We start from the raw sequence: 13971 nt of genomic DNA, 5'->3' as shown, positions 1-13971 counted from the left end.
ATTATGAAAAGGAATCCTAGAGAAGTGAAAAGTTACTGGCAGCCTTGGTGTTGCAATGGTGAATACTTCAGTTGTGTTTAAAGGTAGAGACATTACTGCTTACAAACTGCACTGAATTTACTATCTGTGTATGTTTGGATGGTCACAGGTACCTGAAGTCTATTGTAGAGACTATTTTGATATATCAGCATTTTAAGAAACTGACCCCAGAGCAACATACAGCCAAACAGGAACTTGTGGACTTCTGGATGGACTTCCTAGTTGAAGCCACAAAGACAGATGTGACTGTAGTTCGATTTCCAGTAAGTAGCTGGTTTTTTTGGTCTTTGAGGCTTTTTTTGGTGATGTTTTTGGGGATGGGCTCTTTTAAAACAAATTGTGGTGTAAAGGAAATGAGCACAAAGTTCTGCTTCTTTTTAGGTGGCCAGACTAACTGTTTGTCCAGAAGAAATGTATTTGGCCTGAATCTTAGATTGATTTTAATTGAATGCACGTGGGTACAACAGGATTGCACAATGTGTTCCATACAAAATTAATGAGGAAAAAAGTCAAGATACAATTTTGGTATTTATTGTTTGCTACCAATGGGTATACTTCTAAAGCAAACATTTACAGTGTACTCCAGGTGATTATATATTAACTATATGGTGTTTTGAAAAAAAAAATTAATTAATTTCAGTCTTTTTCTGGCTCAGCAGACTTTGTATACTCTACTGCCAATTAAGACTGTGCCCTTTCAGAGGTTAAAAATCAGCCCAAACAGTCAGAAATCTATTGCTCCAGCTACTAGAAAATGCATTTCAACAGCATTGCACTATAAGTGTGTGTATATATATTTATTTCTGATTCCTTCCACAAAAAATTTGCTGAGAGTTTTTATTAGATGCCCCAGTGCTGCACCATGTATACAGTATTCTGAAAGTATACTGTAAATAAGTCTAAGTTTTCTCTACATTTAAACTGTATATGTCCAGGAAATATGGGTATTCCTTTCAGCTAACCATCAGTAAAACCAGCTTTTTGTCTTAAATAGCGATTGCTATTGCCTCCCAGATAGTTAAAGTGCATACAGGTTGTTTTGTACAGTTCATTTACCTTCCATGTGTAGATGTGCTAATAAACTGTTAGGAAGACTTCAAGGTTAAACATCAAGAGCTTGAGGCAGTAAAGTAACAACATGAGACCATTTAAAGAGCCTGGTTTTCCTTTTCTAATGAGAACAGGTAGAAAGTTTTGCTGGGAAACAAAAGATATTTTGAATCTTCTGGGTTTTGTACAAGACAAGGCATAATCCTTTTAGGTTTTAGATGCTGGAATAGTTCAATTACATACTTACCATAGGCTCTGACATATAAAACTGTCCAAATAAAATTGTTTGTATTTTTATTAATATTAAGAGGCAAACCAAAGCTGATCACTGCAATAGCATGAACCAAGGGATAAACCCAGTGTCCACCATGTTTGATGGTGCTGTACAGGAGGTTGGTCATCCCTGTAGGGACTCAGTGATCCCTCTGGGTCCCTTCCAACTCAGTCTATTCTGTGATTTCGTGAACTGACTACACTGGTGCTGCAGACAGAGATTTCTCATAATACAAAAATTGTCTTTGTGCCTGTTCAGAATGAAAATCACATAGTTCAACAAATCAACAAAATGAAAATTAGCAACTTCCTTTTCCCTCCCTTCTCCCTAATTGCAATTAATTTATTCTAAAATAAGCTTTTTTCATATTTCCTTATTGTGCATTGTTCTGTGTATTCTGAGAGTTTGAGCTTAAGAGTTCCACTGTCCATGGGCACGAAGTTAGCTGTTAGTTGCTCTCTTATCCAGTAGCATCAGTGTCATCACTTTGGCCTTTAGAGGAAGAAATGCCAGTGCATGGACAACTTGTTAAAGGATAAAGACCACAGTTTGTGAAATGGCTTAAATCAGATTTTACAAGTTGTAGGTGTCTGGAGATGTCAAGCAACACATTTTAATTCCCACTGCTTATAATTTACAGAGTTCAATGTGTAGGTACTTGTCAGTATTTTGCCCTGCGCTGCTTCCAGTGTATCTCTGTGCTTATCAACTCTGAAGGAAGAGACATGGCTAAGATTTCACTCTAAGCCATGGCTCTTTCCAAGACTTTCTACTTTGATGTTTATATACTTTTTAAATAGATCTAGACCAACTTGTCCTAGTCAATCATTGTTGCATCTCATCTCTTTTAAATTATGCTTCTAGATTTTGTTATCTTATTCCACAACATTTTCTATACCCTTCGGCTGTCAGCCTCTTGCAGTGGTACTTGTTACTTTTGAGAAAATAATTTCATCTAGTGGCTGCAGTTCATGGTGGCCTAAATCAAAAGCTGTTCAGTTTAGCTCTAGGTTAATCTGTTTCTCTGCTTCACCTAAATATGCTTCTACCAAAAGATGATAAAGATGTACCATGAACCTTCTCCACATGGGAGACAGACATTCTAGAGTGGCATTGTAGGAGACTGAATTGTGACAGAAAAACCTGACATTTTTTAAAAAAATAATTTGTAAAATTGATACATGTTACCAATGTACACATAATAGCCTTATGAAAAAAAATTAAAGTCGACTTTTTTTTCTTTTTTAATCTTAAGTTATTGGCAGCCACACTAAACTAGTGTGGCTAGTACCTAGTACCTTTTAGATACCCAGTACCTAAAATTTTGCATTTTATTATTTCCCAGTTTTTTCTGCTATGGTATGACTAAGGAAATAGTTTTGACGGTTTTCAATACCTTTTGAAGTTCTGTCAATTTTGCACTAACTATTGAATTTTTTTTTTTTTCTGCAAGGTTTTAATATTAGAACCAACAAAAATCTATCAGCCCTCATATCTCTCCATCAACAGTGAAGCCGAGGAGAAGACAGTATCCATCTGGCATGTGCTCCCTGATGACAAGGTATGTTTGTAGTTGTAACTTTTTTCACAATTTAAAAGTATGCATGGTACATAAGGCATGTAGTATGTGACCAGTTGCATCTAATTATGATTCTAGAAAGTAGAAAAGTGTTTTAGTAACACACAGGAAGATGCTGAGATATTCTGCTGTGCTTAAGATTGTCCTGATTTTCAATGAATCTTTTGTTTCCCATCATTTTGCAAAATAACTTGCGTTTTCCTTCAGGTTGTTTTAAGCCATTGTATAATACACAGCAAATCTGTTGCTTAAGATTCCATAAGTAATTTACAATTTAATGCCATCATCCCAATAATGTAGCATAAAATTACTTATGCTTACAGAACTATCTTCTTCCTGCCCTTGCAGTTTTACATGTCAGCTGCCCTAAATACTCCTTTAATATGAAAGTAATAGAGACTGATATGTTAAAATGGGAGCAGAATCAATCAAATGCCAAAGTAGTATTTGGCAGAAGAATAGATGGATGCTCTAGAAACTGAAAATTCTAAGTCTGTATGTCAAGGTGCAAGATAACCAGAGATATTTAGAAAGGAGCTTAGAAAATCTGGAGATGGAAGTGGTGGGGAAAACCTAGCATGGTTATTACATTCTGGGATGTTTAGGAAGCAAAATGTTGGCAAGAGGGATGACAGAGAGGAAGTCATAGAACCTTAGAGAAGGAAGTCAGCAAGGGAAAATGAAGGAGTATGTGAGGAGTGAACAGGCACTCAGTCAGCTGGAGGCAGAACACTGGGGATGCTGTGATTTGTAACCAGCACTGTTCATTCTTCCATGGCAGCATTTTGTTTGCCTGCCGGATAGGACAATGAAGACCTTTTTTTCAGATAACCATAGAATCATTTTGGTTGGAAAAGACCTTCAAGATCACCAGGTCTAATTGTTAACCTATCACTAGCAAGTCCAATCATCAGCTTTCCTGCTAGTAAAAGTTTTTGGACACAAAATACAGTGACACTCTACTGCTTAGATTTTTTGTTGTGAGTTCATGAGAAAATGTAAATGGCAGCTGAAACAGCATATTTAGAGAACAAACTGAAATGTTTGCCTAGACCAATAAATTTCTATTTATTTGTGTTTTATACTGACTGATGTTTTTTGAAGTAGACTCAGCCTTCTGAGAATAATTACAAAATAAATGTATGTGGTTCTTGGGCAAAATAAAAATTTACCATACAGTAAGTAATTATTTCTCAGAACTACAGACTTAATATTGCTATTCTAAAATACCTGTTTGGAAAGTATTTATGTATTCAGAATTTATTCTATTTAGAGACTACTTGAACATGCTTTTTTTTTGTATTCTTTTGTGGACTTTTTTGTGTGTATATTTGGTTCACCTCCTAACAATACTTTTCATTCTGTTAAGTGGCTTAACTGTAGTGTAAGAAGGAACATAGGACTAGAAGAAATTTTCTGGACTGTTGAGGTCTGTTCACTTCTGTTGCAGATACTCTCCCCATACAATGTTTCCCATAAAGTGGTCAAGCTCTTTCTGAATATTAGTATAGGTTTCACAGTTCACCAATCATGCTGAAAAGTGGTTTGATAACTCCACTGCAACTGTAGAAGAACAAAGAGTGGAATATTGCTGGTGAAGTGAAAAGACCTTTAGTCTTCTAGTTTTCAGTCTGAATTTGTTGACATTTCATACACATTTGTTCTTTTGCTAACAAAGTCTTTATATTAAGCGGTTTCCTTTCTCTCTCTGAGGTTTACCTGACAGAATTTTTAAGGAGAATCCTAGTGTCTATTACTGTGGGGATTTTGTGTAGTTTTCTTTTTAGGCAAAACAAGTAGGCTTGGTGTACTGGCCACACAGGACACCTCATTGCCATGACTTTCCATGTTCTACTTAGAGTTAACCTTCCTTGAGCATGTGCACTCATATTCCAAAATGTGCATTCATTTATCATTTAGCTACTGGGATATTTTGCCTAATACATTCAGCAATGATATTTTTTCATAGCTGTGTCATTTGACTGCCCAGTTACCCTCTGGCTGGGAAAAGGATTTGAATGTATTAGTCTGTGCCCGTTTGGTGTTCTGAAGATAGGTAGCATGTTAAACATTTCTTTCCATTTCCCCCCTCTCCTTCCTGATGTAAGGCATGTGTATTTTCTGCAGAATAGTATTTTCCTATTTTTCTGGCCTAGTCTTAATCATTGACATTAGATATTAAGTGAACTCCTTGTACTTTTGCTCTGGCCAGGATCCTTACTGTGGTGAGCTTATTGAGTAGCCAGGAGTCTGACTGATAGTCTGTACCCTGTGAGCCATCATACCCATCGAAAGAATGCAATGGGCAATTTGATAGTTGCACCTTCAGCTGTACAATTATGGTCTGTTGCAATTTGTCAGAGTCCTTAGAATCCATCAGAAACCTCACAGGGAGAAAATGGACTAGAAGAATTTGGAGACACCAACTTCCTTTTCAGCTGAATATAACCGGTATAATATTTGTCTTTGCTAAGATATTTTGTGAAGGAAAAGGATGTGTTATCTGTCAGTCTACTGCACAGAGGAAGACTCATACTTTGGCCCTTAGTAGCCTGAAAATAAGCATTTTTGGGGTTGATTAAAAAGCAACACCACCTATCTCTACTCAAAGGGTGTGTTAGACAGCTGGGCTTGGAAATGTCTTCATCTATCCAAGTTCAATCTAGCAACCCATAGGTCTGTCAGAGCTTTAGCAATTCCTGCTTCAGATTTCAGTTAATTTTGGCCCATAAATTAATGGTTCTACTTGTTTTCCAGAGTTTAGTCAGTGCTCCAAGAATAAGATCTGTGAGTTACAAAGTGTATGAACTTCCTTTCATGCACAAAGAAGCTGAGTTTCCATTTCACATCCAAAGTGAAACTCAGTGGAGTCTGCAGCTGGCACTTTTGTATTAAATAGACAAATGACAGTCAATACCAGGATAAATAATGCAGCCTCTTTCTTTTCTATTGCTTTTTTGCTATGTATTTTAATATTTATGTTTTTAATAATACTGAGTTTTAGATAAACAACTGCCAAGAAAAATCAGACAGCATTTTATTTTGTAGAAGGCACATTACCTTCGCCTTGCAATTCCCTAATTTTAGCAGCCCTGCCCGCATGGGGTTAGAGGAATGCAGCAGTGCTGTTTGTAAGTTTGAAATAGAACAGCCTGTCTCTGTTTTGCTTTGGCTTCTGAATCCATTTTGAGTTTTGTTTTGGGTAGTTGATGATTTTTTTTGCCTAACCAAAGAACAGATGCTGAATTTGGATAGCACGCCTCATATATTTACTCCAATATATTCAAATCTTGGCATGATCATGAAGGGACATAACTTTCATTGCTTGAGAACTTTGTGTGATAATTAAGATTTAAGAGATTAATTTCACGTAGATGACAGGTAAAAGACCAATTCTAATGCTTCTTGTTATGTTTCTTGAGCATTTCTGCCACTCAGGAGGAGGTATATTTTAACTTAGTTAGATTTTAGATTATTCCCAATAGTGGGAATTGGACAAATACCAATAGTTAAGGTCTGAAGAGAGTTTGTAAGCATGGAAAATTGGAAACTAGCAGATTTTGTATATGAAGGGAGTTGTAAAAGGATATTCAGAAACCCCTCCTTGTTAGCATAGGGATTGAGTTGATCTTCTTTCATGTGAGAGAACCAGGCAACATTTCACAAATGTGCCATAACTAGCATCAGTTAGTACTTCCACTTTAAGATGCAAATCCAGCTTTTCCTAATATTGGACTACTCTTCTGTTCCTTTACCCCCTGAAAGAAAACCTTACCCCATTTAACATTGAAGAGATATGGAAGTTACTGCTTTTTACTTTACACTTATCATAGTTATGGAACTTGTGCATCAAGAAAGATGTTTGCTTGTATTTTTGGTCCATTGTGTTAGGCATTCCATATTAGCATCACAGCATTTAATGTGATTTGAGCAGGAAGGAAAGAATTACAGAGGGGGGAAAAATTGATGTAGGAATCATCATAGAAAGCTGTTATAGCTGGGAGAGTAATTTCCACTGTCATTTTCTGCACATCGTGCAACTATTTCACTGGTGTATCTGTTCTGACTTTTGTATCTTTCACTATTCATTTTATATGCTACACTTTTTTCAGTCTTTTGGAATACATTTGATTATGTTTCTGTTTGACAGTATGCCCTTGCTCAGATCACTAAAATGACAAATGAATTTCAGCTTCAGAAAGGAAAGGTTCTTGCAATATGGGGCTCATTGTGATGGGATCCCAATCTTGCCAGGGCTGTGAGGTGGTGTAATTCCAACTTTTCCTGAAAGGAGAATGTTTTCTTTAGAAGATACAAAAGGCTTCTATTTGCTTCAAAAAAGTTTTAATAGAACATAAACGTAGAACAATATAACTGTCTACAGAGAACTCAATTCTGCTGAATGTGACAGCTGTAAATCTGAAAGATCTGAAAATAAATGAGGCCTGGCCCTTTGTGTTTTCATAAGGTGGCTTCTTTCTTCCAGCTATGTTTTCACTCCAGCAGCTCTTAGGAATTTTGGTGCATTTTTATTGCTTTCTTCTGGATTCCTAGTGAAATAGTCTCCTTTCTGTTTCCTTGGACACTTTTCCTTCATATTTGAGCAATTCTTTCTACTTTTCAAGAGTTTCCTACTTTGCTCTCCTGCATTAGGATTTCTACTTGTAGCTCTCTCCACCTGGCCTTCCCCTACACTAAGGGATTGAATGTGCAGAGCAAACTCTCATTATTGTCAGAGGTGGAATATTTTCCCCCCTCCTTTCCTGAGTGTCTCGTGATCCCAAGTTCAGTATCCAAACAAAAGTATACTGGCATCTCTTCTGGTCTGCTCTTTTGAATGTTTTCTAAAATAGTAAATTATGCTTGCAGCATAAACAGTGAAGAAATAACCCAAATTCCTTCTCTGTCAAACTTCTATTACAGGTGGAAAAAAATGCCTTGAAAAATAGATGTTAACAGATAATGAACAAATAGACTATTGTCATTTCAGTGTTTCCCTTTCCATCTCATGAGTTTCATTCTAGAAGATATTTCTACTGGCTCTTCATATAAAGGAGGAATATTTTTTTTGTTTAGTTATTTTTTACTGTGTGTTACAGAAAGGCATCCATGAGTGGAACTTCTGCGCTGCTTCTATTAGGGGGGTAAGGTAAGTTGTTTCCTTTTTTTTGTTTTGAAATAAAAGGAGTAATTGAATGAATTTTGTATTATGCTGCTGCTGTGGACCTTGGAGTGGCAGTGATATTTTATCACTGCTGTAACCTCTTGCAATTTATTCTTCACCTCAGTCTGTTTTTTTCTGTTCCCTAGGATTTATCTATATTTGTTATCCTGCAACTTTCCACTTTCCTTTTAGTGTAATTGGATAAAAAAGGTCCAGAAAACTTACATTTTTAAAATAGTCATTGCTCTGTTCTAATAATAACTGTTCCATACACAGAGTTGTTGCTATGTCTGCAGGACGTTTTTGCACAGATGGATGATTTTTTTTCCTTCCAAAAAGTAACTTAAAAACACCAAACTATCAGTAGGCACGAAAATTCAATCCTGTGGGATTCAGCTTATTTTAGGGAAAAATTGCAACAATATGCTTAGTTCAGTCTGGTTTAGGTTTTGGCTACAGTATGTTTTTGTGTGCTTCTAAAGAAAAAGAGGGAAAGAAAGAATTTATTTATTTATTTAGTGTCGTTTTGGTTTTTCCTTCCCTTTATTAAGCCATGCTGTGGTCAGTACAGTTTCTAGTGCAACCTCCTGCTTTGGTTATTTAAACTGTGAATTATAATTTAATTTTTCAATTGATTTTCCAATCTGTTCATCTGAACAGATGTCCAAAACAACTCAGATGACTTTACAATGAGCCAAGAGTCACTGTGAATTCTTAGAGAACTCTCTGGCTCCTTCCATGAGGAGCTGCAGGGGGAAATATTTATCTTATGCAAGCATGAAGCTGAATGAGGGTTTTTTTTCTTCTTTTAAATATATGCAAGTTTCTGATCACTTAATTTTTCAGTGTTCTACGGGGTTTTTTCCTACTTTTATGAAGGCAAGTATTGTTTGGAGTGGGTGAGTCTGCATAACTAGGCCTGCTTCTAATCTATTTTTGTATCAAGACTATTTTTGGCTATTTTGAGGCTCCTAGACTTAAAGCGGTCTAGGAAGGGGCAGTTCCCAGCTTTATAAGGATTCTCAGCCCTTCTAGACTAGTAAGAGTCAGCTTTAGAAATGCAGCCTTAATGTACAAAGCAGGTCTTTGTAAATGATCTGGAGGCTTTTATGACAAAGGCCTCCATAAATATTTATGGTACTCCACAAGGAGACAGCGGGTCTGAAGAGACACCTGGCTTTGAAATGGCTCACGTTTTTGGTAAATACTTCACTGCAGTGACAGAGGGTCACTTCTTCTGCATGCCGTGTAACAGCCAGCATAATCAGCATTTTGTTTCACAAGTAGTAGGGTTCAGCTCTCAAGAGCTGCAAAACAACTTGGAATGTATGTAGAACTCCCTGAGCAGAACAGTACTAAAGCACACTCTGTATGCGGGAAGTCATAGGAGTTGGCTTTGGAGTAAGACACTCATCGATTAGCGGTTTGTGTGCCAATGTAAATACCTCTGATTCTGCCATATGCCCTCTTGACCTCTTTAATACGAGTGTTTCTTACTGAATCAGCCCAGAAACTGCTGTTATTCTTTAAAGCATTTATCAGAGCTTTTGGAACATGGCTGTTTCTTCAAGGTACTTTGCATCTTAGGTTATCAAGCAAAGTTCCTATTCTTCTGCAGAGCTGGCAGCATATGAGCAAGAAGGTAGGAAATTTATTTTTCCAGTAGAAGACTAAGTGGCTGTCTGAAGTTTGCTAGACTACAAGTTGGCTTTTACTCACTGTTCAGGAGAAGTTCTGGATTATGAAATAACCACTGCTTGTGTTGTTTCTGTGGGAGTGTGCTTCAGAGGTCTGCATCCTGTTTCTTTTGTAGCTCAAGAACTTAGACAAGCTTGAGACAAGGATATTTGTTTTCCATCCCAAGCTCTTGGAGCTTTGAATCTCATCAGACTACTTAACTACAAGAGGTGCCTGTACTGCTAGACTTCTCGAAAACACACTGAAGTTCCACACAGCTCCTTTTCTGTGATTCCTGCCAGTGTTCACCTGTTGAATCTGCTGCTTCTTCTGGAAGTACTAGTAATCAGTAGTTACAGCATTTGCAGTGTTTCTTATCGACTAAGGGGAATTCTGGATGCACATGAGCAGGGCACAAGGCCATGCTGCTCTTGCTTCCCCATGTGTTTGTGGAGTTTAGCAAATTCAGCCCCAGTTCTGCTGTCGCAGATGTCAGTGGATACTACATCTGCTTGGACACTGTCAGAGTGAGGCATTTTCTGAGCAAATTATCCTGTGTCTTTTTATAATTCAGGTGATTTTTTAGTCTTCCTTTTTCTAGTTTAGCTTTTTTTTCTTTTTTTTTTTCCCCAGGGAGGAAAGCAACATATAAGCAACGTAAACGCTCACTTAAAGGTCTTAAATATTTATGAATTTCCCTGGCCTATGTGTACACTCCACATTCTTACCCTTTTATTCACTGCTGTGTTTGTCAGTGGTTTCTGGGCATGTCAGGTTTCAGCTAACAATTTAGTCAGTCAAATGTTTCACTGCACATGGAAATTGAATGAGTAATTCTATTAATATCAGTTACTCCAATTCTAGAAAGTTTACTTTTATGCTTGAAAAGCTTGAATTAAAAGTTAGCTTATAAGCTCAGGATGGTGACTGTCTCCCTAAATGTGTGCACTAGTTAGCATTTATGAATTTTCCTAATGTAAAAATAAATGAGTCACCACACCCAGAGACAAATATTCTTACAATGAAGCTCACTCTTTTCATAAGTAGCTTTATGAAGGGCAGACACCCCAGATTGTCTAGAGTCATTTGTTCATCAAAACTTAGAGGGTTTTACAATAGAGCAACCATGAAGGAGAGCAAGTATCAGACAATCTTAAAAACCTATTAAAGGCTCAAAATTCCAAGTATTTCCTGATACTTAAAAAAATTCACCCAGTTACATTAATCAAATCATCAATCCTTTGGTACAACATAATACATAATTCTACTTTATTGTGCTACAAATTAAGTAGTAACATGATGACTGTCTTGATCCATCTAAAATAGATTGATTTCACTAGGACTATGGATTTTTTCCAGTATATTAATAAGCTTAATAAGGAGAGTTAATTTGTCTTGGTTTCTCAAATACTGCATTATTTTCCCTTGTAACACCTCTAGCCATTTCCCTTCATCCTTTTCCAATATAGTGAGAATCAATTATACTGCATCAGCTTGACAGCTGGCACTCAATATGTAACAAAGTTAAAGAAAGAGCTATTTCAAATTATATTTAATATTTTCTATAAGGAGCAGAGTAATGACATGCATATAAAACAGTTCTGGTGAATGAATATCTTTGCACGAACTGCCGCCTACTTGGGGTGGAAAACTGGCAACTGTACGAGAGTTTGCACCTCTTGTGTTTTTGCACTGAGACATTCATGCACCCATAAGAAAATGGCATACATGCCTCCTCTTTTATCTTTGCTCTGCAGTTATAGCAGATAAAACCAAAACTGAAGGAAGACGTGAGCAGGCAAGTGTAATAAAGTAATTCATCTCATATTTAGATGCTGACTTAATTTAAAAACACTTTTCCTACTTACTATCAAGGTACCAATTAACAAGGAGCTGAGTAGAAAATTTTGTGTTCAAAATTGAGCTGTGGCTGATGTCTAAAGCACAAAGAACTCTTCATTTCAGTTCAAAGTCTAACTTTCTAATATGATCCTTAAAGGATGTTTCACTCTGGTTGCAGACCCTTACCTAAATGTACTGAAGACAAAAATGTCATAGGTCAATAGAAATCTTCCTATGAATTTCTTTGCTCCTACTATTTGTTGGGCAATGTGTAGACTAGCGGGGCAAGCTGAATGATAGCAAACATCAGAATGTGAACTTTGGAGGATACAAAAGAGTGATTTTACAATAAGGAAAAGCTGTGGATTCTCAGATTTAATCTTGTGCTTTCCCATGTTAAATGGGTTGATCTGTATGGTTTGACAAAGCTGGTAGAAGTCTAAATGCATCTTTCAATAACTCTCTTGGCTGTTCTTTCAGCATTTCAAAGTTTGAAGAACGATGCTGTTTCTTGTATGTGCTGCACAATTCGGATGACTTTCAAATCTATTTCTGCACAGAACTTCATTGTAGAAGGTGGGTCACGGTGTTACTTCAAAAAGCCTGTGTTACTTCAAAATGGCCTGTGATGGGATAGATCCCTGCATGCACAACGGGGACTGACTGTTTCAGAACTATGGGAAAGTTGATCTGAGTGTCCTCAGTGATCAGTGTCTTTTGTGTTAAAGCTTAATGCACAGCACCCTGTGTACCTTAATACACTGGAGATCTGATGTGTGAAGGGTCAAAGAACAAGCTCAGGCAAACATTAGAAGCAACTACAATTATAAATCTATTTTTTACACACACCTTTCTGGGATTAGTTTTGTGATACTTACAATATTACATTTTACTAAAAATGTGTGCCCCCACTTAAACAAAGCATCCTAAACTTTAGAAGGACTTATTGAAGTGGCAACATTTGGAGTAACAACAAAGTCTGGTCAAGTTTCTCTGTAAGTGTAAGTACAGCTTTACTTACAATTAAAACCAACATACTTGATTTCCTTTATATTAGCATATGTTTACATAAATAAGATTGTTCTTCTGTCCCTGCAGGAAACTTGGCGAAGCTTTGTTGCACAAAATTAGGGGTGTCTCAGTTTCTCTAAGCTGTGTTTCTGCTCCACAAGCTTGAGGCTGTGGTGTTGAATTTATCCTGGAAGCATTCCCAATAGAAATTTCACATCTTTTTGTGCTAAAATGGCTGCAAATTTGCCTAAAAGCACTGCAGAGCTCTCTATTAAATGACTGGATCCACCTCAAAGCCCAATCTCTAGCTTGTCCTTCATCCATTCCAGTTCATATAGGTTCTTTACCGTGTTCATTCCCCTTCACATCTGAGCTCTTCTGAAGAGATAAGTAAGCAATACCTTAGCATGACATAGTTTTTGTAATTGCCTTCTTTCAAAAGGGTAGAATTTATAATAGTATTTTTTTAAATGAAAAGTTATGAAATCCTTTCCATTCAAGGAAAAACTTGAAGCTAGCATTCCTACACTAAGCTCTTCCAAACAGCAAAACTTCCCAGCACTTCTCATGATGCTTCAGTGCTTTCAATGGACATAAAGAGATGTGGTATGGGATGAGCATTTCAACTGAGCTGTGGATTTTGAAATACTAATTCCACTGGTAATTTCAGATATCATGGATTTTTTTGCACATGCAAAAGGAGTGGAAAAACTTCAGATTTTGATGGCTAAATAACCATGTAAACAAAATTTTTCTTCTGCAAGAAATGCAAACTTGAATACTGAATTTATACTGTCTGTATAAATTGTACTTATATATACATTGTTATTACATAATATGCAGTCGTATAAAATAATAATTACTGTACTTAATTCCTCTCTTGATCCCTTCATTACTTTGTTCCTATACTGTCTTAAGTTACTGTCTCAAGTTACTGTCTCAAGTGTGTGTTTGCTTTTTTCCTCTCCTTTGTATTTTTGGTACAGATTTTTTGACATGGTGAACAGTATCACTGAAGAAATGGGGAAGACTACAGAGGAAGGGGAATGTGATGGAGACTCTCTAGAGGTATTTGTACTTTTTTTTCTCTCAACATACAAAATTATGGGCTTCTAGTCTAGCGCTTCTCTGAAGTAAATTATTAATTTCTTTTCTAGGGATTAATGAAGTTAATTAGTGAAGTTACTGTTTACACTGTGTTCTCACCTGGAGTTTTATCTGGACACACACATAGTTGGAGAGGGAGTACTGGACTATTGGGTGCAATGCAGTTCTTAAGGTGATTAAGCCTTCTTTGAGGTGGCAGGGAGCAGAATAGAATACCTAAGCCCCTGT

General features: G+C 36.8%; 1 protein-coding gene across 3 annotated transcripts in view; it reads left to right on the top strand.

Annotated features, from left to right (window-relative positions):
• Positions 1-13971, top strand: part of MAP3K5 (mitogen-activated protein kinase kinase kinase 5) — a 97986-nt gene that overhangs the window by 57686 nt on the left and 26329 nt on the right. For all 3 annotated transcript variants that reach the window (XM_059468475.1, XM_059468476.1, XM_059468477.1), the window contains 5 exons: positions 149-302; positions 2817-2924; positions 8042-8091; positions 12106-12201; positions 13623-13704. In XM_059468475.1, coding sequence (XP_059324458.1) covers positions 149-302; positions 2817-2924; positions 8042-8091; positions 12106-12201; positions 13623-13704 — 490 coding nt within the window. The remainder of the gene's footprint in view (positions 1-148; positions 303-2816; positions 2925-8041; positions 8092-12105; positions 12202-13622; positions 13705-13971) is intronic.

The sequence above is a fragment of the Ammospiza nelsoni genome, chromosome 3 (genome assembly GCF_027579445.1).
Source record: "Ammospiza nelsoni isolate bAmmNel1 chromosome 3, bAmmNel1.pri, whole genome shotgun sequence".
Lineage (NCBI taxonomy): Eukaryota > Metazoa > Chordata > Aves > Passeriformes > Passerellidae > Ammospiza > Ammospiza nelsoni.
This window is presented reverse-complemented; position numbering and strand designations above follow the sequence as displayed.